The sequence below is a fragment of the Euprymna scolopes genome, chromosome 16 (genome assembly GCF_053919585.1).
Source record: "Euprymna scolopes isolate OS-2025 chromosome 16, ASM5391958v1, whole genome shotgun sequence".
Lineage (NCBI taxonomy): Eukaryota > Metazoa > Mollusca > Cephalopoda > Sepiida > Sepiolidae > Euprymna > Euprymna scolopes.
In genome coordinates, this window is record NC_136497.1 from 95,724,685 (window position 1) to 95,751,732 (window position 27,048).

Genomic DNA, 27,048 nt, shown 5'->3' on the forward strand with positions numbered 1-27,048 from the left:
ATGTAAATAATTTTTTTTGTTTTTGAAATGTTTCAATATGCTCTACTCTATAATAAAAACTACTGTGTATTTGTATATAAATAAATATACTTCCATCATGCAAAAGTTAGCCATTAAAACAGGCACCTTTTTAGCGCCCCCACCCCTATGAAAACATTTCAAGAGGTGAGAAGCGAGAAAACCAATAGAAAGTTTGACAGCCATCTCTGATCTATCCAGTCATTCGAAATTAATTTAAAAAGAAATCAACTTTATAAGTCAACGATGAATGTTGTTTAGCTATTTACAGATGAAAAATTAAATTACTGCCATAATTCTTTCTTTAGTAATATATTTAAATATATAGTGAGCACAGACACTAACAAAGCATTTTTTAATTACCATTTTAACAGTGCTTGTACATTTATTAGGAATACTTTAGAAAAAAATGTTTTTGTATATCATTAATTTTATATACGATTACTTTGAATTGTTGAATATTTTGTAGACAGTTACCTTTTTTTTTAGCTATATCCCTAAGTTTAAACAAAGTTTATTTCCATTCAATAATTTTTTATACTCTTTTTCAACATAAGCAAGACATATTACCAGACATAAGGGGCTACTATTTGGAATTGTGTCTAACAGGGGTTGAGCAGTAAAATGTCTGTTCACATTACATTTAACTTCTGAAGGTTAGTACAGTCATGGAAACAGAAAATGGGGAAGGTACACCAAAGTCTACTTTTATCTTCTATTCATGTGCAATAATTCTTATTTCATTTTGCATTTTAAAGTGTTTACAGGTTTTCAGATCTATTTTTGTTTTGTTTTTTGTGAAGGGCAGGTATCCTTTATAGTGGTTGAATTTGTAAAAGCATTAGACTTGAATACTTCTACTTGGGTTTAAAAAAATTCTGCTCTTACCGTTTTCTAATTTCATCATTTTTCCTGGATTAGACTATAGGCCAGAGGCTAAAAAAGGGCTTAGTTTTTGAGTTGGTGGACATTTTATTCACATGAAAACATTTAAAGTATTTCTAGGAGTATTTTTTGTGCTGATTTCAAATCTTGAAAGATCTCCAGGCTAAATGTGCGCACTGCTTCAGAAAAAGGAAGATAATACAGGGTGTGTCATTTACGGAAAATGACATTTTTATGGTTCACTTTATATAAAGTGAAATTTAAATAAGTTGTTTAACATATTCAAGTTTATCAACAAGAAGTTAATATATCTATTCTCTTATATGAGGTGTTTATTTATTAAATTAGGAATTTTCAGCAAATAAAATAACTTGTATAAAGCCATATCAACACTCAAGAGGAATTTAAAATAAAATCTGTAGAAAATAGTTAACTTTTTATTTTAACAATCAACTACATCTGATATTTTAACCAAATTTTCTCAAATAGAAAAATATTTAGATATATAGCATACACATGTACACATATTGTAGATATGTTGTATGTACAAACCTGAGTTTCATTTCCAAATAATTTCCATTTACGGAAGGCATAATGAGCCAGGCCAGTCTTACCAGCAACAGCAATGCACTGTCCAGAACGGTCAACTGCTGCATACTGAAAAGAGAAAATTACAGTTACCAAACTATCACAATTCTGCAAAAATACTTCTATGATTTATATATTAAATTGTTTTTTTTTTGTTTTTGTTTTTTTTTGTATAAGTAAAATACAGGTGCATACTTTTGTTTTGATGACCAAGATTAAATAAAATAAAATAAAAACAATGAAAAAGAAAAACGCTTCCATTTTTTTTTTTTACTTACTGAATTATAGAATAAATAACCTGTAACTATATATTTAAATATTCTGAAATAAGTTTTAGTTTCATTAATTTTGGTATTTAATTCTGCCATTATGATACTGTATCAAGATGTCAACAGACAAATAATTGACAGTTTATAAATATGTTAATTTTATGTTGCCGTAAAATTGTGTTTAATGTTACAAACTGTACTTAAAAAGTTATGAAAAAAAAACTGTACTTAAAAAGTTATGAAAAAAAAACTGTACTTAAAAAGTTATGGGAAAAAAAATGTACTTAAAAAGTTATGGAAAAAAACTGTACTTAAAAAGTTATGGAAAAAAAACTGTACTTAAAAAGTTATGGAAAAAAAACTGTACTTAAAAAGTTATGGAAAAAAAACTGTACTTAAAAAGTTATGGAAAAAAAACTGTACTTAAAAAGTTATGGAAAAAAAACTGTACTTAAAAAGTTATGGAAAAAAAACTGTACTTAAAAAGTTATGGAAAAAAAACTGTACTTAAAAAGTTATGGAACAAAAACTGTACTTAAAAAGTTATGGAAAAAAACTGTACTTAAAAAGTTATGGGAAAAAAACTGTACTTAAAAAGTTATGGGAAAAAAACTGTACTTAAAAAGTTATGGGAAAAAAACTGTACTTAAAAAGTTATGGAAAAAAAACTGTACTTAAAAAGTTATGGAAAAAAACTGTACTTAAAAAGTTATGGAAAAAAAACTGTACTTAAAAAGTTATGGAAAAAAAACTGTACTTAAAAAGTTATGGAAAAAAAACTGGTGCATGCAGTGATTTGAACAAAATAATTGATTTTAATCAAAGAAACCTGATTAAAGAAGTTTACGAAAGAAAAAAATTGAAAAACTACATTAGTTAAATGATAGTGAAAACTTATGCACTAAAAAATGATAGTGAAAACTTATGCACTATTATTTAGTTTCTAAATTTCAATATCACACAAACCGAGCAATTTCATTGGATAATCAACTCTGGTCATTATCCAATTAATTTGAACAATGTAGTCATCTATTACTGAAAGGTTTGTGCTGGATATGTAATCAATATTTAGAAATAAATATATTTAAATATTAATTATTATCAAGTTATTTTATATAGTGATTAGTGAATTACAAAATATAAAACTTAAATAAGACTTAGAAAACTGAGTACACACAAAATAGGCCTGAACTCAGACATGGGAGTCTTGAATATGTACAAATATTTTACAAACCAGGAAGAATTTTTGTTTTGCAATGAAAATGTCTGAAAAAAATGTAATTCACACTGAGATAATCGCACACATGTTCATTTTTAAAAAAATAACTTTTTTTTTTCTGCCAATCTGTAGAGAGATTTCATGTGAACTGATTTGCATCCTAAGACAAAGAATAAACACTGCACAAAGTAGAAAATATTAGTTTCTAGCTATGGTTTCAATTTCATTCATTTTTTTTATTATATTTTCCTAAAGAGCAGAGTACAGCTTGAAATATTAAAATTATGACACAATTTTACATAGTTTTGTGTTATTTGTTAGATAAAAAATTCACAATCTTTTAGCCAAGAAACGAATTTTATATTACAGTCAGCTTTATAACTAATTCATTAACATAGGGTTATGATGAAAAAATGAAAAGACCGAAAGAATACCACATACCCTGATAGGCCAATTAGCAGAGAGGTAGCTGTGAGAAATGGGAATGACTTGCCACTGCTTATTACCAACTAAAGCATGTGAAATCGGAGAAGATGAGTTTGAACTAGGAATATTTGAGCTGGAATTTGAGACTCGGAAAAATGAATCTCCAATATTCAAATAAAGTTTATCTTCTCCTTGAAGGAAAAGGTGTTCATGATTTGCCTGAAAATTGGAGAAAATAATTAAAAAAAATACAAGAATAATAATAAAAAAAATGGTTATGTGTTTCAATAGAATATACAACAAAAAATTGTGTTCTTGTCCAGAATTCCCTTTATATTAAAAAAAAATAATTTGTACGATGTACATACTCATGATGGAATAAAAATGACACATTCCAAAAATTACGTAAATTGATCAAGTAGTTTAATTTTTATAAAGAAAATCTAATTTTGTACGTATAGGTGAATAGAGGCTTGCCTCATGTTGCTATTTTGAAGAAACAGAGGGAGATAACAATTCAAACTTGAAAGATCAGTTTTGTAATACCTACCATTTCCAATTAATTGCTTCAAATCATTTAAAAATTATTTTCTTTACAAAAATAAAATTAATCAATTTACATCATTTTTGGAATATGATCTTTTCATTCTGTCTGGAGTATATACATCATAAAGATTTTTCTGTATTTTTGTTTATTTAATATAGGGGGAATTCTGAAAAAACATCAAAACTTTTAATAAAAAAATAGGCACCACTATAAATCTAATTCCACAAATTTTACCCATACTGAGACATTTTATAAAAGGAAAAAAATAATTTTCAAAGCTTATTTTCATTTTTATTTCACTAACAATTTTAATGAAATGTAATAAAATAAATTGACAATAAAACACTAAAGATATTTCATTAAATGTCATTATTACTTCATTACAAAATATAAGATTTGCTATTTTTTTTTTATCTTATTTAATATATTTATCTCTATAAAGAAAAAATGGTTTATTTTCCATGCTTTGATAGTTTAATTTATTTTAACCTAATCCATGCTTCTAATCAGGCTTTAGTTAAGATAAGATATACCTAGATCTATGCAAACAGTTTTGAATTACTTCCTGTCGTCTGTTTAGATATTATTATATGATATGATTCTAGATTGCAAAGGTTGTTTTGGCTAGACTTATTTGGAAAGTATTTACTAGCACTTCTTAGTATAGACCATTTTAATTTGTATTCAATTTTATTCTTTCTTCATTTTCTTATCCAATTTGCTAATGATGTTTTCTTATTAATTGCTAATATTTTGGTTTGGTTTAGTTTACGGCATATCAACTCTTTTCAGATTATTTAATGTGGAATCCAGTTATTTTGGAAACAGTTTTTATGCTTCAAGTTCTTTATATCTTCAAATATTTATTTGTAAAGTTTTGTTTGGTTGTATTGTTTTACAACATATCAACCCTTTTGGGGTTATTTAATGTCAATGCTATTTTCAAAATATAAAAATACACCTGTTTTCTTTCTTTATTTCAGTATTTTCTTCAAAATTACAAATTGAAACTGAATGAAAAATATTTTTTGTCATGAATTTAAATGATTTTATTTTAAAGTAAAATTTCACTTAACAAAACTAATACTGTAAACATGAAACAAACTCAGAAAATGTATTTCACTGCCTCACTAATCAATTCTATTTACATAAAATATATGTCTATGCTGAAAATACTTGAGATCATAGGATAAACTGCAAACCCATATAACTTCCAAAATAAAATAAGGTTATAAAAAATTATCCTTAAATTACCTTACATATAAAAAGATAAACAAATAAAAAGTATTGCTTTGAATTGGACTGGTAGTAAAAATAAAACTATCATCCATTCTATTAACATGACCATACCATTAAAGTCTAATCTTCTACACAAATCTAATTACCCAGATTTAATCTTGCTGATTTCATCAGAACTAATTCAGTCTTCAAAACCGCATTACACATACATTTCATAATTCTTGTATTATTTATTTCCTTAATCCTCACTTTCATACATCACACCGCATATACATTCTTTATAGATTCTTGGTCGACAACAGTAACACTCCACTGGCTAGTCTTAGACAGGATTTTAAAAAAAAGTCTCTAATCTAAAAGCACTATCAGTCAAGCTCCAACCTCGGTTCCATCACTGCAATGTTGCCTCCCTATGCCTGTTTTACAAGTACTTTAATAGAATGTGCTCTGATGAACTATCACTTGTGCCTCTTGACATACATATTCCCGATTAACTCAATAGCAATAAAATCCCAGTGCTGAGGTCACTAGAATCCGGAAAGCCTTTCTTCAGACTGCTAGACTATGGAATTTCCTTCCTGCTTCCCTGACTGTATTAACTTGCAGAAGTTGAACAGATATCTTGTTGCTCAACTCCCCACAATACCTTGTTAAACACAATTCCAAAAAGTACCCCCTTACATTCCAAGTGGCAATATGTCTTGTTTATGATAAAAAAAAAAAAAAAGAGTAAAAAGTAATGCCAGAAATTCCTTCAATTTACTTCTGATTCTTGCAATCACACTAACACCACATAGATGATATTAAAAGTCAGGTATGTTAACTAATTGGTTAGTTTCCATTTAATTGTATTTTGTTCAACGGCAGGCTGTCTTGCAGGGTCAAAAGTCAAATAACTCCGTCAAATAAAGTCAAATAAAGAATAGTAAAGAATTTTGTTGTTTTTAATCCTATATGAGAAAAGGTTTTATATTTTGTTTGTTTGTTTGTTTGTTTAACCAGCATATCGACCTTCTTTGGGTCATTTAATGCTGTATACAAGATTTAAATTTTTGATATTTTCAGAATCAATTTTCGCTGGGTATATTCGGCCAATGTTTTGGTATAGTTTGTTATTTGATGGTTTTTACATTTTATGGTGAAGATTTGCTTGTTTTAAAAAATTTAGAAGGGTTCTAGGATTTTCTTTATCAAAGAGTTCTTTTAAACTTGTAGCCTTGTAGTAGTGTTGACGAATTTGTGTGAGATCATGACAGTCAAGTAAAAAGTGTTTCACTGTGTAAGGTTTGTGACATGGTATACATTTGGGAGGTTCTTCACTTTTTAGTAGGTGGGAGTGAGTTATGTATGTGTGTCCTATCCGGATACGTGATAAGACTACTTCTTCTTTACGTGATTTTCTGCTATCTAGAGGGTTTTTTTTAAGTATAGGGGTAATCTAGAAGAGTCTGTTGTTTTGGCAATTGTTCCAATTTTCTTGCAATTTCTTTGTGATAAAAATGTTTATTGAATGTTTGTAATCCGTATATGGGACCTTTATGTCATTTATTTGTAGTTTTAAGGAATTTTTGGCCACCATGTCAGCTTTATCATTTCCGTGGAAACCGTAGTGACTGGGAATCCAACAGAAGAAGAAAATTTTGTGTTGCATGATAGAATGGATTTTTAGTAACAGTTTGATGACTAGGGGATTGTTTAATTTTTTGTTTTTTTTTTGCTTCTAATACTAATAATGAGTCTACAAATATTATAAATTTTTTTGAGTTTTGGTTGTTGATAATATCTACAGCCAGGTTTATAGCTGTAATTTCTGCACTATAGATAGAGGAGTTATTTGGTAACCTTTTCTGCTAAATAGTGTTTTCTGAAATAGCGGCACATCCCACTTTGTTTTGATCTTTGGAACTATCTGTGTAAATGTGTGTCCAATTTGGGTAAGTATCTAGAATGTTGTTTAGTTTTTCTCTATAGTCTGCAAGGTGAGTATTGGATTTAGGATATATTGTCAGGTCTAGTATGACTTTAGGTTGATTTAACAGCCAGGGTGGGAGTTCTGCGAGATTTTCCTCGTGGATGCTGGTTTGATCTATTGAGTTGTCTGTAAGTGGTCTTATTGTTTCTTCCATGTAGAGACCAAAAGGTTTAATTGCAATTTTCTTTTTGTTTGAATAGATGTGTGTAGCTGGGATTGAAAGTGCATTGATAGGCAGAATTTTTGGGGTTTAATTTTAGTTTTAGATAATATTGTAAGCCTAATTTTTCACGTCTCAATTTTAGTGGAGGTTTATAGGCTTCAGCATATAAGCTTTCTATCGGAGAGGTTTTAAATGCGCCCAGGGCAAGTCTTAATCCTGTGTGATGGATAGAATCTAGAGTTTTATGGTAACATTTTCTGGTTAAACCATATATGAAGCTTCCATAATCTAGTTTGGTTCTTATCAGGGTTCTATATAATTTTAAGAGTGATGAGCAGTCTGATCCCCACTCAGTATTTGCTATACCCTTAATAGTTGTAGAGTCTTGAAACATTTTTGTTTTAAATATTTTAAGTGAGGGATGAAGGAGAGTTTTTAATCAAAAATAAGTCCCAAAAATTTATGTTGATCAGCTATTTCGATTTTTGATCCTTTTAGATTGAGAATAGGGTCATTGTGCATTTTTCTATGATTACAGAAATGGACACATTTAGTTTTGGTTGTTGAAAATTTAAAGCCATTTTCTCTTGTTCATTGTGTTAGTTTGTTTATGCACATTTGTAGTTGGCGTTCTGAAGTATGAATATTTTTGGATCTATGGCAGATTACAAGGTCATCCACATATAAGGAGCCATTTATCTCATTTAGACAATTTACAATATCATTAACTTTTATATTAAATAGCGTAACTGATAAAATGCATCCTTGTGGGACTCCTTCCTGTATTTTTGTGTCTGATAGGGTGGGTCCGATTCTTACTTTAAAACTTCTATCAGAGAGAAAATCTTTTATCAGTATGGGTAGTCTGCCCTTTAATCCAAGATTGTAAAGCTCTTTTATTATACCCTGTCGCCATGTTGTATCATATGCCTTTTCTAAATCAAAAAAGATAGCTATTGCATGTTCTTTTTTAATGAATGCTTCTTTGATAAAGGTCTCCAATCGGACTATGTTGTCCATTGTTCCTCTTGTGTTTCTAAAACCACTTTGTAGGTTGGAAATTGAGTCGTTTGTTTCCAGATACCAATTCAGTCATTTATTTATCATTCTTTCAAATGTTTTGCAGAGACCACTTGTCAATGCAATTGGTCTGAAATTTTGTGGATCTGAATTGTCTTTCTCTGGTTTAGGGATGGGGATCACATTCCAGCTATTGGGTAGTTTTCCCTTGAACCATATTTTGTTGAGCATGTTTAAAAGAGGTGTTATAGATTTGGAAGGAAGTTGTTTCAGAAACTCATAATGTATCTCATCTGCCCCAGTAGCTGTATTATGTGCTTCGTTTATGGCTTTTAAGAGTTCATTTTTAGTAAAAGGATAGTTGTATTCTTCGTTGTTTGAGTTGAAATTTAATTTATTTATCTTTTTTTTGTATCTTGTGTTGTCTTTTGGAAGGATTGACTGTAATTTTTGTTGGAGGAATTGTTTTGAAAGGTTTCAGCAAGAAGATTCGCAATATTTTTTGTCTCCATTATTTTGATGTTGTTTTGTAGGAGATGATTTAAAGGGGAGGGCGAATTTTTGCCCAAAATTTTCCTTACCATGTTCCACACTTGTTTGGGGTTTGTATTCGAGTTTATTTTATTTATATAGTCTTTCCATGATGTTCTTTTTGCTTCTCCAATAACTTTACTAGCCATTGCTCTTTTTGCTTAAAAAGGTTTAAATTGTACTTTGTTACTTGGGAGTTGAATTTTCGTAAGGCAGCTTTACGTTGGCGAATTACTTTTTGGCATTCGTTGTTAAACCAGGGTCTTTGTTGTTTGTTTGTTCTGCTACTTTTAGGTATACATTCATGTGCAATGGCTAATAAAGCTTTAGAGAAGTATTCTATGGATTTATTTGGGTTTTCCTCCTCTGAGAGTTTTTGTTAGTATTTTTTTTTATATTCCTTCCAATTTGCATTTTTTATTTTCCATTGGGAGAGATGGATTTTTGTTTCTTTTAGATTTGTTAAAAATCACTTGAAAATGGTCGCTACCCCATGAATCTTCTAGAACCTTCCAGTTATAGTCCATGAGGATAGTAGGGTCACACAAAGATAAATCTAATGCCGAGTAGGTGCCTGAAGCGGGATGAAGGTATGTGTTGGATTTATTGTTTAATATACACAAGTCATTGTCGTTAATAATTTTTTCAAGATTCTCCCCTTTCTTATCCAAGTATGCAGATCCCCATATATCGTTGTGACTATTGAAATCATCTAACAGTAAAAAGGGTTTGGGTAACTGATTTATTATTTTGTTCAGCTCTGCTTCGTCTATTGGATCTTGGGGTGGGATGTAGATAGTGCAGATATTTATAATTCTGTGTAGTGTGGCTGCTGCAGCAATGGCTTGAATATTAGTGTTTAGATCTATTTTGTTTTGTGGGATATTATTTCTAATAAGTATAGATACTCCTCCAGAGGCTCTCTGTTGGGTATTGTGGATGTGGTTGTATTGTTTGTAGTTTTTTATATTTATTTTATCTTCAGCTTTTAAAAAAGGTTTCTTGGAGACATATGATGGCTGGTTGATGGTTTGTTATCAGAAGTAATAAGTCATTTATGTTGGGTTTTAGGCCCCGGCAGTTCCATTGGATGATTTTGGGGGTTATGATTAGATTTTATGTATTTGTTTTTAACTTTTGTTAGTCGTTGGGGTCTGATCTTCGATCTTCTGTGTCCATTTTCTTAAATCTGTTTTGGATTGAGTCTCTTGGTCTAGAAGATGAATGAATGTGGTCTGTTTATTTTGGTTTTAGCTTCTTTGTTGATTAGTGCTTTGTTTCCTTTTCCTTCATGGGCACATTTTGGTGTCTGTTTTTTTTTTTTTTTTTTGTGAGAGGGGTTGTTTCTGTGGGTGTTGTAGCACTTTGGGGTTTTGTGGATCTTTTGGGTTGAGTTTTGGTTTGGGAGTTTTGTTCAGTTTTGGAATCTTTATTTTCATTGTTGATTTGTTTTATAGCTTTTTTGAATTCTTCCATTAGTTCCCTTACTTCATTGAGTAATTTCATAATGTCTTCTGGTTTGATGTTTAATAGGTCTGCTTTTGTTGTTTGGTTATTTGGTCCGGTGGTATGCTGTATATTTGTTTTTTTTTTTATTTCTGAGTATTTTATATTTCCGGCTAGATTATGAGCTTCTTGGAAGGTTATATTTTTTGTATATTTTATTTTAATAATTTCTTTTTCTTTCTTCCATTTGTCGCATCCTTTTGAATTTTCACTATGTCCTTTTTGGCAGTTAATAGATTTTGGCTCTTTTTGGCAATCTGTGCGGGTCTCATTTTCTCCAAACCTCATGCATACTGGAGAGCGTGTGCACCGGTCTCGATAATGTCCGTACCTTTGACAGTTGTAGCATCTGAGAGGGTTTGGTATGTACGGTTCTATATTTATTTTTTCATATCCTATTTTAATATTACTTGGGATTTGATGGGTATTAAAGGTTAGAATATAGGAGGTTGTATTGATGGTTTCACCATATTTTTTAATTTGGATCCTTTTTACATCGGTAACATTTTGATTTTTTAGATTAATTTTAATTTCTTCCAAAGAGCACAGTGATAGTTATGAACTCCTGATTACTCCTTTACTAATATTCAACGTTTTCTGGGGATAGATTTTTACTTTTTGGTTATCAAAAAGTCTCCATTTAAAGATTTCTGTGATATGCTTTTGGCTTTCTATTTCCACTAGTAGTGTGCCGTTATTTAGTTTTTTGACTATTTTTGGTTTGATACTTGAGAAAATTTTCTCTATTTTGAAGGGAGACACTTTTGTTATCGGTTCTCCTTCGATTGCTTCAATAATTATGAAAAAAGGTAGATTTTGAACAAGATTTTGGTGTTGTGATTCTGTTTCTGAATCTGAACTAGATTTGTCTGAAACTTCACAATGGTTTCTTTTTTGAGGCTTTTTATTTGCCATTTAAATATTTTGAATTTTTCATTTCTCCTGCTCCCCACCCGCCTCGGAGCCCTATTTGGGAAGTGTTGGGGGGGGGGCATTCGCCCCAACACAACAAGGATACAGGAGAAGTATACTCTTCCTGTTGATGGACTCAAGCACCTGTGTTTCCTTCATCCTTTCTAATGGCCTCATTTCTAGAAAAGATGTTAGTTTTCCAGCCGTGTTTTATCCATTCTTCAACAAGTTGATTGACCCTCCAGCCACCGCTTACTAAATCAGTTTTTTGCCTAATGTGGGGACCGTGAGCATATTTTCTTGTTGTGTTTGTCTGATTTAGTGCTAGTCATGACCAACCGATTGATTGGATTGGGCCTATCCAATCGCCTGTCTTAACCCAAGTAAGAGCCAAAGTGGCAGGTTGCACTTCATGTCCTAATAGGACCTTGAACATAATCTGCTCAACCACCAGGATCCCGTCCTTAGGCATTACAGGTTGCCACCCACAGTCAACAGGTGACCCCATTGAGAGATTTTTACTCTCTGCAGGGGGACAGTCGGTGTATTCTAATGCCCCACTGACAGGGCCGGTTGGGAAGTAAGGGAAGAAAAAAGGCGGGGAGGGAAGAGAACATAATTAAGTTTTACAAAAGAGAATAGAAAAACAAAAAGGAACATCAATGTAGGTGCATTTCGTCTCAGGAAGCCAATAGACAGCCTGATCTGGTAGCACCAGGGTTTATATTTTGCAAACAATAATTGCTCATAATAACAAAATGAATTAAGATTGAGAGATTAACAATATTGCAACAATGAATTTACATATGAATTTAATTAAAAAATAAAAATTTTAGATAAAGTTTATTTCAAATGTATTGAATAAAAAAATATTAAAAATTCAAAAGTAAACTGAATATAAAATTATGCAGCAATGAATATAAGTAATTATTTATTTTAACATTTAATTTGATAGTTATAACTTTAATCTTTGCTGCAAAGAATTTTGATACAAGTTTTTAATTAAAAATTAGAAAGGACGCACTCACCATGCAAGGGTTAACTGTTAATGTACTTTTAACAAAATGCATCTGTATCAATTGAGTTGATATTTTATTTGCTTCTTTTGAGTTTTCATCTTCTGCAGATGAATTATCATCATCCAAAAAACAATCACAGACAATCCACAAATGGTAACCTTCAATTCCCCACTCCTAAAAATAGAAGATTTGAAAAAAAAACAAAAAAACATTCAGATGTTTACAGACTTTTCAAATTAGAGAATGTGTATCAGCCACTCTGATGAGTCATAGACAACGAAACACATGTCAGTGGATAATTATATTTTAAAAACACTATATATGCCGCTCCCCATACGGAGGTACCAAATTGGTTAAAGGGAAAATTATTTCCAACTCGGATTAAGTAAAAATGCACTTTCGTATAAATAATTGAATTCATTCAAAACGTATCGCAAAAACAAAAACAAATAACATCTACACACATATTATGTATCTATTTTTAGTATTTACTTCTACAGTGCTCGATAATTAAGTAGAGCTAGGTAATAACTTTTGAAAATATATATGGCAATTAAGCTACATAGAATTTTCCACATTTCATCCTTGTGAGGATTTGTCACACTACTGAAGGCTTATGTGCAACTCAATAGCCATATATATTTTCAAAACTTGTAGCAATGTAAAATACCGGGTTACTAAAGTGATGAATAAAAACAGACAAACAAACGAAGGTCTTGTTCATTTTATAAATCTTCGTATATTTGTTTTTCAAAATCAATCACAAATAATGTCCCTTTTTCAAGAAGAAAACAAATCAAAAGAATGCGGAAAAAAAAAAAAATTCTGAAAATATCAAAGACATTTACGATCACAGTTATATTAAACAACAAGTTCATATTTACCAACTTATATTTGATAGATTTAAAAAAAAAAATAGAAATAACAAGATTTATAAAATCAACAGGACCTTTGTTGAAATGTTGAAGTGATGTGATACACCACATCTCTTCAATAACCCGGTATTCTGTATTGCTTTATATACTTACATATTCTTTTTTAATAAATGAAAATGTAATCATCTGATGTATTTTTCCTATTTTCTTTTCAATCAATAAACTCTTTGAAATAACAATATCACATATTTAAGACAGGAATAAAATGAATTATATTTTTTTTCATTTGAGTGAATTTTAATTAAAATTTTTATGCAGGTTAAAATAAAAGATAAAGAAAAAAATGGATATGTTCTTTTTACTGTATATGCACTTCAGACATTCTTAAAAGGTTGTATAAAATTAATGTTGAGCAATTAAATTTTTGTTAAAAATTTGAATTTTTGATTTATTTCCCTTTCCTTTAAAATTAAAATGCACTTACAAAATTTTAATCATCATTTTAATTTAATATTCATGAGATTTTTTCAGTCATTCTTGATATTGCAGCAAAATTATAATTTTTATTTTACAAGTTTAATTTTTTTTATGAGGATTTTTTTAAAAATGCAAAATCTTTTGTTGTACTCAAAGACTTTTCTAAATTATTAATTAACAAAACAGATAAGATATTTTAAAATATTATTTTATCTGAATTGAACTTCTCATCCATGTTGAAATATTACAGAAAAATGATTTGAACAAAAAACTAATCAAATTAAGTTCATTTAAAGATCAAAGAAAAAGTTTACATAAAGTATTTTAAATAAAATATGAATTTGAAATTTAATGCAGAAGATTGATTTTATTTATTAAGTATAATTTTTTTAAATCTATTTTACAATACCGAAGCAGGAAATGCATATAAGAGCCACCTCCAATATTATTAACCAGATATAAAAATTGTTTCAGTCTCTCATTAAATTGAACCAGTTTGCTTAGTTGTTTTGTTTTACTGTATATTAACACTTTTGGGATTATTTAATACTGAATCTAGCAATTTTTGAAAAAAAAACAAAAAAATATTTATAGATGTTTGTTTAGTTGTTTTGTTTTAGAGTATATCAACCTTTTTCAAATTGTTTAATGCCTAATCCAGTAATTATGGGGGAAAAATTATGTTTCAAGTTAAAATATTTATTCGTGGTATTTAGTTTGGTTGTTTTATGCAGGAGAATTGTTTTTGACTTTTACTTTACAGAACACAATTAAGTCCTGCAAATGAAAAGGAAAAAAAAAAAACAATAACATTATTGTTTTGTGCATTTTAGGTCAGGAAGTCAATATCTTCAGATTGCCTGATCTGATAGCACCTGAATTGAACCAGATTTTATGAGATTTCATGCAGGTATATACATTTTAAGTAAATATTATCAAAGAATGAAAAAAGTATAAGAAACATATGGAGAGGATTATTTAAACACAATTTAACATTTTAATACAAAATAATCATATTAAAAATCGATTAAGTATACATACCATAGAACGGACAGGAGAAGGATACAAATGACTACCAGCTTTGGGGAACCTAGATAAACATTAAAATATAACTGCATAAGTTCATTATGTGAGATGCGATCGATGACAAATCATAACAAACATTCTTGGCTGCAGTGAATCAGATGGAAGAAATTGTCCACTTCACTGTAAAGGCTTCTACGAAAAATTGTGTCACACAACATTTTAAGTGGTATAGTTATCCGCCATCAGTCATCCAAAATGTTCCAAATCTTGTTCTTCATCAATGTTGCACAGTAAAGCATTTAAGACATGGAGAGGATAAGTTAATGACGACTTGATCCTAATTGCTAACATAAAATGGAAACAGATGTAAGAAATCATTCAAGAAATTTCTAACCTCAGCTTGAGATACATCTTGAGTGTTATTTTCTTCAGTCATTTTCACAATTCATTGACTTTTCATGTGTATTTTGTATGACTTTTTGTATGATTTTGTATGACTTTTTGTATGATTTTGTAGGACATTTTTGTATGATTTTGTAGGACTTTTCATGTGTATTTTGTCAAACTTTGGAATCGTTCAGTTAAACTAATTTGCATGAAACTTTGAACAGAACGCTTTAATTCAAGTTCAAAGATCCATGATCTTCTGGAGGTTGAAGGTTCAATCCTCAGTGTGGGCAACACTCATAATACAGTTGAAAATTACTTAATACTTCAACCAAGTCATAACTGACAGGACGAGAGCAAGCTACTTTTGTGGGTTAAAGAAAAGGTTCCATTTGAAATTCTGTACAGATTCCAGAGTTCAACAAAATATGCCCAAAGGAGGTCAGAGGTAATACTGACAGAAAAATTGTGAAAATAAAACTCAAGACGAGAACAGCAGTCTGAATAATGGAAATAGTATGAATAACGAATCTTCATCTCAAAAATTCAAAAACATAAAAAAAAAATATTTCTGAGATGATGTCTTGTTTACATTATTTATATTTGGATTATGGTCCTTTTCTTCATTGTTATCTTCCCAACGATTCAAACCAGTCATTCTACTCGCCAGCATTTTCTAAGTGTTTTGTCAGATGCAACAACATTTCAGAAATTTTGAACTGAACCCTTTATTGGGGGTTTGCTGTTCTCTTTCCATGTCCCATTTCTTTAAATGTTTCCCTGTGATTGAACTCACAATCTCTAAAATAGATCTTAATGCATTTTATACAATAGGCTGTATATATACTAATGGATATACAGTCTAGTTCATTAATCAATATTCATTTTATGAATTATAAATTCATGTTTACATTATCAAACTCATTTTGTGGCTTTGTTTGTAGATCAATGTTAAAATGAAACTTGCTACAATTTCGTTTTTACACAGAATATCTTATACACATTCTACATTCATAACCAAACAGACTGAATGTTGTTAGATACGAACATTATCTTTTTAAACAAGGTGTATTGACACCTGGACATGAGGAGCTACTAATTAGGATCATATCCACAGGAGACTATATTGAGAGTTGAGCTGCAAAATGTCTCTTCACATTACATTTAATCTCCTGCAGTACAGTTAGTGAAACTAGAAACAGGAAGGGAATTCCAAAGTCTTGCAGTCCGTGCAAAATCCATCGAGGAGGCATAAATGCTAGAAGTTCCTCGGAACACATTCAAGTACTTGTAAAAAAAAAGCACAGGTATGCAACAGTGCAAGACCTATTAGATTGGATATGTATCCTGTTTATGATTGGTTGATTGATTGGTTTTATGGCATATGTGGTCATTTAATGCCAGAGTCTTTTTTTCATATACATTAATAGTAATAAGTTTTATGTATGTATCTGGTGTTCAGTGTCTATGTTTATATAGTTAGATAAGGTATTGTTTTTTTGTTGTTCTTTTTTTTTAATTTTGTTGAGTAACCCTGTTCTCTTCAAATACTTGAGAAGGGTAGTTTTTATCCGGTCTAAAAAGAGAGACTAGTGACAGATGCACCTACCCATATTTGGCAACAATACTTCATGCATAGGTGAATGGCGGCTTTGTAGAGAAATAGGACATTCTCATGTGCGAGTAGTTTTCTAGTAGAAAGAAGTCTATTTTCTTCTCAGCAGCCTTGGCAATATCCACAATGTAGTTGTTCCAATTCATGTCTGAATTATATATCTAAAATGGGAGACGTCTGTAGGTCAGTTTGACTTAATGATATCACTAGCTTTACTGGTAATATTCGGTTAAATTTAATACAAAAAAGGGAACAGCATAAATCAGGTTTTAGAACTCCAATACAAAAGTAAAATATGTAAAATTTTAAATAATTCATGATTTCTTAAAAAATAATAATTCTACAATTAAATCTGCCATGAAATAGAAAGTGGAAAGAAATTTACCAATAATCTCCACCCAAAGTACAAACGAGAAGAGCACCAAAAACACTCCACAAAGAAAAGCCGCCATGTTCCCAGCATAGAGCAATAGCAGTGCCATCTGGTGTCCATTTTAGAGATGACACACCTCCAACAATACCACCAGCATCTGCAAAGAAATTTTGAAAAAAAATAAAATTAACTTTTGTTGGTGATTATGAAAAAATTAAAATAAAATTGAATAATGCATTAAAAAAAAAAAAAAAAAGCAATTATCAAAAATCAATCTGAGGTACAAATATATAAGACAATTGGTCAAGTTATAAAGAATTATTTTATGGAAATTGCTCCAGATAAGATATGAAGCCACTTGATGTAAGGAGCTTAAAAAAATACTCCTTAAAGGTCAAAAACAATGATAGAATAGAGAATAACAACTTTTTCTTATTGTGTGGGTGTGGCATTCAAATTAATGCAATTATGTCCATGATTATATCTGTACAACTTTTCTAAGAAGTAGAATTGTTTAAAATTATACTTGTGTCAAAAGACTTACAATAAGAACAGACCAACCTGCTTAGAATCATGACTGTACTTAGAGTCCAACTAAAAAAAGTCCAAAAGCACATTTGTTTCTGAGACAGAAACCCAAATCTCCATCACCTGTCTTTTTTTCCAATGGAGATATTAATTGAACCACTCCATAAGACCACTTCAGATTTATCAGCTTTTAATCTATGGACATAAAAATTGACTGACATGAGTGTTTATTAGCTGAGATGGACATAACCTTTATAGAATGTTAATTTGCTTTGCCTTCTTGCTTTTAAGAGGTGATTACTTTTTCAAGGAAAAGTCAAAACAAAAAAGTAAATTCCGGGTGGTAATAAATCTGTGGTTTGCAACATGCATTGCACACCAACCTTACATTTTTCATTTAACAAAAAGAAAGAAAAGTAAATTCTTTACCAGGGTAATCTTTGCTTGATACCTGCAAGCGATGAGAAATTTCAAGGGCACCCACAATTTCATCAAAAGAATAAACCACTCCTTCACCACTAAACAAGAAAAAAAAAAACAAGTATAAGTAACAGTATGATTAAATGCTTCCCTACAAATTTTATTATTGAAGTTCAATTAATGATTATAAATTACAATACAGAATTTCAGTGCAATCCCATTTTTTTATATACCATTCTATAGGTGAAAAAAAAAATTTAAGTTTCATAAATAGGGGCCTCCCAAGTGTAGGGTATAGCACCACATAATATATGTTATTTGCACTACTGTTCTTATATTGGATGATATTCTCAAAAGATGAAAATAGTAATTCAAATGATACTAACTATTAATTCTTATCTAAAAAAAAAACAAAAGTTTCAAAACGTAATATCACATGAAAATATAAAGAAAAAAGTGTTCTTTTATATCTTAAATTTATTGTTTTGCTTTGTTTTCTTAACTTGTAGTTTTAATTCTCAAAATTCGGCATGCTAATTTTGTAAATTATTATGCATAATATATAATTGTATTATTTAGAGAGTTACGATGGCTCTTTAAATCCTTAAACAACTCAACCTGCATAACAGTTTTATGACAACAGAATATGCCATGAATAATAATTATTTAATGCAGTTTTAAAGCATCGCAAGGAAGTCTGAGCCATTGTGATGTTATTTAAAACAGCATTAAGTAATTACTACTTTGCATCACATTCCGTTATATTAAAACAAGTATAAAAAACCCCAGGCTTGGCTTCAGAAGGAGTGCTATGGGTTTGTACCCTTCTCTTACTGGCCTCACTCCTTCCCTAACTTGAACCCACTGGACTACTTCATTTGGTCATATGTCGAGAATATCACAAACATGAGCTCCCACAACACCAAAGCCAGCCTGATCGCAGCCATCTGCCAAGTATTCACCGAGCTCCCTTCAGCACTTGTGGAAAAGTTATGCTCCCAGTTCTGGACCCATATCGAGGTGGTTATTGAGGCTGAAAGTGACATCATTAAATAGATGTTAGCTCTACGACATAATCAAGTTACCTGAATTGATTTTTATCAATAAAATTCAAAAAATAAAGCTGTAGTGTTGTTTTCTTCAGAGCGACAACTTTATCATTTCACTCTGTAAAGAGCCATCTTAACTCTCTATGTGATACAACCAAAAATTAAAAACTAATAGAATTCCACACTAAGTATTTCAATATAATGATCTGTGAAAGCGGGTTTGCTATAATGAAGTATGGAAAACTAAATACATACTCCACTGTTATACAATGATATTGACTATCTTTATTCACTGTTCTATGTCATTGCCTTTTAGAAAATATATATTCTAAACTTTAACTTCAAACAGTCAGTGATTTTTTTATAATAACTTTTCCTTTTTTTTTTTTTAATATTTTTCTATAAATCTAAATGAATAAATGCAAAAGTTTGGCTCATTTCTCACATTAACAATAAAGTAAATCTATTTCAAGATAATTCATCTCATTAGACGCACCATCTTTTTTTTACACCGTTTCATGTATCTACAATAAGAGTTTGAAAGTTAACTTATTTGCATATTGGTTTTAATAAAAAAAATAATACTTAATAAAATCTTTTTTGCTTTATTTATTTTTTTTTTTTGCTGTTTTTATTGTAATTCAATGATTGTTTTGATCTAATATAACAAATATTTGTTTTGCAATATTATTTGATTTTATGGACAAATATTTTGCATTTCTGTTCAAATGATGATTTTTTTTTTTTTAAATCGACCAACTTGATTTTCAATAAGTTAAAAGTAAAAAAGCAAATTGATTCATTTCTTTCTCTTATGGTCACAATTAAAAGATGAATAAATTTGTTTTGAAATTATGAAAATGTTAATGTTTCATGTTTACAACAAAGTTAATGAAATGTTTATTATTTTAAACTAGCAGTGTGAAACCAAGTGTCCTCCTGCTCGACAGCTCGCTGACTCCAGCATTGTATGCCATAGATTTCTTCTCCATTTCATTCTTATGGCAGTGTCATCTTTTACACATTAGCGTTGATGGGAGTACCCAGGTTCACAAGTATAAAAATAGAACAGGACAACAAAAGAAAACACTTTGATGCTTTACACACATATTAATTGGACTGTGTGTGTGTCCCTATTGTTAAAGTCCACATGTACATTCTGTCAAGACTGGGTTCATCTGTTGGCTGGTTAGTTCATTTCCTCATATGCTCCAAGGCATAATCTGTGTTCAACTGTGTCTAACTTTGAACTGAACTCCACAGAGTCCAAGCTTCAACTGTCGACTGTCATTAAATCCAAATCACAGCAGCAGTCGTAAAGTGTCCAAATCACAACTATTGTAAAACGTCATAAAACTCCTTGCCAATCACCAGTGTCATAAAACTCATTGTCAATCCTAAAGTACCTGAAAACTAAATCTAAATATATCTACAGGTCCATTATTCAATCCATTGGTTAGTGACCGCCACACCCTGATCAACAATCCCATGTCAAATTTCTTTTTTCTATCTTCCTACTAAGAAACCCTATTTCAATTCTGTTAAATATCCTTTTTCTACCTGCTAGCACTTGGAGGTGGGTGCAACTATAGTATCACAATGTCATTTAAAAGGAAAATGGTGCTACATGTAAAAACAAAATAACAGGAGAAAAAAAACAACAGAAAACACTGACTAATGCTTTTCAGTTGAACTGTGTGTGTCACCATTAACCTTCTACACACTAAAACCCACATCTATGTCTTGTCGAGGTTGGGTTATCTGTTGTCCTCAGTTTATCTCAATCTCCCAAACTTTTCTGGATCTGGCCAAGATGGTGTTCCCTGGAGTCTGGGTTACAACAATTCTCCTTAGATTTCAAGTACTCTCCACCTCTTCTGGTTACATTTGCAAATAACTTTGCATTGTCACAAGAGCCATTTACCATTGATTCCTTACTTACAACAACCATTAATCTTTATTATTATTATTATTATTATTATTATATATGCCCAATAGCATCAATATAAATAGTGATGAAGAGTGACATGTATCTCATTAAGAAAATATTAATTATTTCAAAAATAAAAAAAAATGAAATAGAAATTTTAAATTTAAATCACTTAGTTTTATATTTTAAATATTTTCTGGATAGCTATTTTTCTCAAAAGATAGTACTGCGTAAAGATATATAAATAACATTCCAGAATAGTAAAAACGAAAACATTCTCTGAAAAATTTACACTTTTCTTAATTTCCGCAGTTATAATATGGATATGACATTTAGATGGCTGTACTCATTAATTAAATATTAGATACTTTTACAGGTGTCTAAACTTTCTTGTGACAATTATTTTATTTTTGTTTTCTTTTGCTTTGTTTTTTTACATGGTGGTCACCACTTATCAAGGCCCGGAGGCCACTCGGAGATAAGGGTTATTGCGTGTACAGTAATCAATGAGATAGTATCGTAGTAATCGTTAGTGTTGGAGATTTGACAAAGTGTCTTACTTAAGGGGGCGATTAATCAGGAATTTGTTTATGTTGGACTTGAAGACATCCAAGTTGTAGTTAAGTGGGAAATAGGCAAACGGAAGAGAGTGTGCACTTCTAAGAAAGAAGCTTTGTTCCTGGAATCTACGTTTTGATTTAGGCATTGATAAAGAGGGGAAAATTATTGACAGTGGTTTCAGCTCGACAGGTGTTTATCGTGAAAGATTGGTGAGGGGGGGGGGGACCAGAGATTGGAACTCAGGCAAGCACTTGCCATGAAAATAACGATAAAACATAGATAGGCTCGCAACGTCTCTTCTGTGGGAAAGAGGTTGCAGGAAAGAGAAAAGGGCATCTCCCACTAAGCCATGAAATCTATTTTGTACTCTGTCAAGGCAGGATAGGCTGTTTTTAGCAGCTCCTGCCCAGATGTGGCAGCAGTATTCCATCCTTGGACATATCTGGCTTTTATATAGATAGAGAATTGCATCAGTAGTGAGATATCTTCTGGAGTGGTAGAAGGATCCCACCATTTTCCCAGCGACCTTGGCAACAGACTTGATGTACGTGTTCCATTTAAGATCAGGAGTAAAAGTCAAACCCAGAAGCTTTTCAAAACATAGAGCCTCCCTAAGATGAGAGCCATCCATTTCAATTGATGCTAGATGGGGATCAGAGCGTTGATGATGTAAAGATAGGTGCTTGGTTTTAGATGCATTAAAAGTAACCAGCCACCTCTTCCCTCACTGTACCACACGCTCAAGATCAGGAGAGAGAATCAGAGAGAACTTTGTCATTTACAGGCTTTGATGGTTATATAGTTTATATAGATATAATGGATATATTGGATTTTGAAAAATAACATTGTGGATTAATCCAATTTTACAAAAAAATCACGTTTTTAATTAAAGTACATATTCACAGTAAAATTGAAAATTTTTCATTTTCATCGTTCTAATCAAATTTTCACATATTAATGTTTTAAAAAAAAAAAAAAAAAGTGGGTTTTGTCCAACAATATTTGTGCTATAAAAAAACCTTTCCTCATGTATACAAACTCTTTATATATGCAAACATGAAAAGTAAGAGCTTCTGTTAAATTGTACCTTTTTTTATTTTTATATTCTTTTTGTGTGAAAATCTGAAAAATTAATATAAGGTCCATATACGGCCTATGAAATTAATAATATTAAAAAATTTTAGTATAATACTATTTTTATACTGCGATACTAATTTGAGTACATGGAATTTAGGCCATTAATGTTTCCCCTAAACAGTCCGAAGATATTCTGCCAGCATCTGTCTACAAATGCTAGTAGCTGCTTGTGAGATTCCCTCCTTATTTTTCAGCTTTTCTGTCCATTTGCTTGTCTTATTTGATGATGATTCAACAAAGAATCAAAAACGTTCATGACCACAAAAAAATTAAACATTTTTTTTTTTTAAATTAAAAAAGGTACAATTAAACATAAGCTCCATATTATTTTTAACAATGTTTGCTTCAGAAAAAATGCCGCCTAAATACACACTTAATAAATGTAAAAAAGACTTACCTGGCACAGCCAAAGGCAACGAGTCTATATCTGTGATTAACATCTACACAAACAGCATCTGTCAACTCTCTTGCCCAAACACCACGTTGCTAGAAGAAAAACAAAAGTGGCTTTGTTTAAAATATATTTTCAAATAGCATGCACAATAGATCAGATGAGCAATTTTATTATACTTAGAAAAAGTGTTTCTGTTTTATTGTAATTTCACTTGTATACCATAAACAATTTTTTTTTTTTGGTTTAGCATTGAAAGAATGCTAGGAGTTCAAATAAGATTTTTAATCTCTGAAAAATCAACAGCCGGAATAATAAAAGATTTTAAAACATTTTCAAATTCTAAGAGTCAAAGTTAGACTTTATGCCTTCTAATTTCACAACTTTAGTTCTAATATTACAAAACGATCAAGGAAAGATCGAATAAAAATATTACACAAACATTTAATAACTATTTCTTTTATTAGAATACTAGCTGACTAGATCTGGCATTATTTTCATGATATTAAAATTTTAGATAGTATTTTATGAATGTTATCATTTTAAAATAATTCTCCGTCAACTTAAATAACTACTTCACAATTAGTCAAAGGAAAAAAAATCATTATATATATAATATTTGGCATTAGCCTGACGGAATATTCTGTGTAGCTTAATTGCCATATATATTTTTATAACTTACCACCTAGCTCTACCTATGTATTGAGCACTTTTTAAGTAAATACTGAAAATTTACATATAAAATTATATTTTCATATATTAATTTATGTGATTAAATGAAGTAGTTATTTATATATATATATACACACACACACACACAAAAGTGGCTATATCTATAATATAAAGGTGAACGTCTGTGTGTGTGTCTGGTCACGAATAGGCTCCTATATGGTTGACTATTATAGAAAACTGATCACATATAATGATAGAAGATGTATCAAGACACAGGAATGGGTATGTTTGATCTGGCATAATGATGATTCATTAAAATTGTGGGTCTGCATACGAGCCTAGTCCACAAAGTATGGAAATAAAAAAATTTAAAAATTAAAAAAAAACGTTTACAAGTGTTTTTGATATAGATGTACATAATACTTTGATAAGTATGTTTTAACTTAAATAGGGATGGCATAATAAAATTGTGGGGTCTGCGTTCGCGCCTGGCCTCCATAGAATGGAAATAGGCACAAACTTTAATAAAGACTTTTCATATCTATCTGCGTAAGTATACTTTGATAATTATGTTTCAGTTTGAAGAAATATGGTATAATAAAATTATGGGGTGTTCATTCGCGCCTGACCTCCATAGAATGGAAATATGTCACAAAGTTTAACAAGATTTTTTAATATAGATCCACAGAATATTGTGATAAGTTTTTCAGTGTGAACAGGTATGGTATAATAAATTATGGGGTTTATCTATTTTATTTTCACTTTCATCATATTTTGCTTTGGTTTTGATACTCCCAAATTCGAAGCTATCTCTTTACAACCGTTCCTTTTCATAACCTATCATACTTTCATAAATCAGAGTCCATTTTCTGTAGGCTGTTTTTGAACCCAGTCAACGACGGGTACTTTTGCTATTATATATATAATTATTTACTATAATAGATAAATATCTACAGACACTAGTGTTTCATTCTTTTGGGAATCTTCAGTGCCGGGTGAGAAAAAGGAAAAATATTAGTTATTTGGAGGGGGGGGGATAAATTCTATGAGTTAAAAAATAGATAAGCAATAAATCAAACTACAATTTAAATTAGTTTTTTTTTTTCAATACTTTTATAACATTCTATTATATTCTTGTCTGATGCAAGTTTCATATTATATTTCGGAAACATTTTCCTTACTCAGATAAGTGTTAAACTTGTAAACAGCAACATGATTGAACTAAAAGTGAACATATTTGAAGAAGGGAAATGTTCCCAAAATATCATATGGAACTTCCATCAGATCACCAAGAATATAATACAATGTTATAAAAGTATAAAAATATATGTATATATATATGTGTGTGTGTTATTTGTTTTTGCAATACGTTTTGAATGACTTCAATTATTTATACAAAAGTGCATTTTTACCCAAATGGGAAGCGGCATATATATTGTTTTTTGTTTATTTTAAATATAATGATCACTGACATGCGTTTTATCATCTACAATTTGTCAGAGTGGTCGAATCTAGTAAAATTCGAAATTGGGACCCCACGGTAAGAAGCCTAAATCACTGAACCATCTCGCACAACTGTTTGGATATATCGCAATTTACATAAATGTTATTTATTTGTTTTTGTGATATGTTTTGCATGAATTCAATTATTTATAAAAAAGTGCATTTTTACCTAAATCTCGATTTCAAATCTCACTAGATTCAGCCACTCTGAGGAGTTGTAGACAACGAAACATGTCAGTGGATACTTATATTAAAAAAAAAAATATATATATATATATATATATGCCGCATTTGGGGGTAATAAATTAGTAATGGGGAAATGTGGGAAATTTTTCTGTTTCTATGTCTATCCTTGTGGCCACGTCACTAGTAAGGGTGCTTGAGGTAAACGTTTCATCTGGGCTGATGTTACCCGCCTGATAGTCAGGGACCCGAACCTTGGTTAACCACTAAGGAGGCTGTCCTATCAGCAGGTGTAAAGTATTGGGGCTGCTGTAATGCCATTTGGTGAATAGATTCTGGACCATACAGTAGTTTCTGGTGGGGCCTCTCGATGCCATACTAGTGGGTAATTGTTACGGCTTTACCTTATTATGTGCTACAAAAAAAAAATTTTCCTCTCTTTCTCTCTCTTACTTTCCCTCTCTGTCTCCTACTCTAACCAAGTCTGTCGACCTGTTCCACAAACCCCAAAAATTTAACATGAAATATCTCAAAAAAAACATGAATAAACCTAGAACCCCATCCTCCAACGTAGACCCCCTACTACCATGTCTCCTTCTTCAACATCAGGGGTCTACGTTCTAACCTTCCAGAGGTTGAAAACCAATTACAGGAGACAAAACCGAACTTACTCTTTGTAAGCAAAACTGGCATAGGGCCGACCACTTCCCTAGTTCATAATAAAAGGATACTCTAACTTAACATCTAAATCTGACCCCCAAGATCGCCATGGACATGGAATATGCACCTACATTAAAGACGGCTTCCTGTGTGGTAGAGATATCTCCAGAGAAGACCCTAATTTACCTTATATGTGCTTCCAGGTTGCACTTGCTTACACCACCACATTCATATTTGCCCTCTATCGCCCCCACAACAGGGGTTACTATCCTTAAGAGTATATCTTAGAAAATTGACCTTATCCTGTCTGCTCATCTCCGGCTACCATTCACATTTGCGGTGACTTCAATGTTCATAATGTGGAATGGCTGACCCACTCAAATAAGACAGATGATGAGGGGAGGTTCTGTCATGATTTTGCCATTGCCTATGACCTCACTCAGATTGTTCACGAACCCACCCGTGTGCCCGATACTACTGGTCAGTATGCAAGCCTTCTAGACCTTTTTCTCACAACTTCCCCTGAGCTATGTTCATGTTCCATTCTATCTCCTCTAGGATCCTCCGATCACACAGTTGTATCAGTTAAGATAAAAATGAAATACAATAAGTCTTCAGATGTACCTCTCCACCGTACTGTATATCAATACTCTATGGCTGACTGGGATAGCTTCCATACATTCATATCTGATCTACCTCTGCATTCCATGTTTAAAAAGAATGTATCCTCTATAGTATCAGACCTGACCGAATGGTTAATTGTAGGTATAGACCGATTCATACCATCCAAAAAATTCCAACAAAAACCTAATAGCCAACCATGGTTCTCTCCAGAATGTGCTGCTGCCATTGCGCACAGAAATCATTTTTTCCATAGCTACCAACATAATAGATGCACTGAGACTAAAGCTGCCTTCAGGACTGCCAGCAACCACTGTAAAAGAGTA

At 31.0% G+C, this 27,048-nt stretch overlaps 1 protein-coding gene across 5 annotated transcripts in view; it reads right to left on the minus strand.

Annotated features, from left to right (window-relative positions):
• LOC145296022 (guanine nucleotide exchange factor subunit RIC1-like) overlaps positions 1–27,048 on the minus strand; it is a 317,949-nt gene that overhangs the window by 150,768 nt on the left and 140,133 nt on the right. For all 5 annotated transcript variants that reach the window (XM_080142059.1, XM_080142062.1, XM_080142061.1 and 2 more), the window contains exons 7-13: positions 23,090–23,178; positions 18,025–18,113; positions 17,080–17,224; positions 14,708–14,756; positions 12,324–12,488; positions 3,421–3,624; positions 1,456–1,560 (exon numbers count right to left, since the gene is read on the minus strand). In XM_080142059.1, the coding sequence (XP_079998185.1) occupies positions 1,456–1,560; positions 3,421–3,624; positions 12,324–12,488; positions 14,708–14,756; positions 17,080–17,224; positions 18,025–18,113; positions 23,090–23,178 (846 nt within the window). The remainder of the gene's footprint in view (positions 1–1,455; positions 1,561–3,420; positions 3,625–12,323; positions 12,489–14,707; positions 14,757–17,079; positions 17,225–18,024; positions 18,114–23,089; positions 23,179–27,048) is intronic.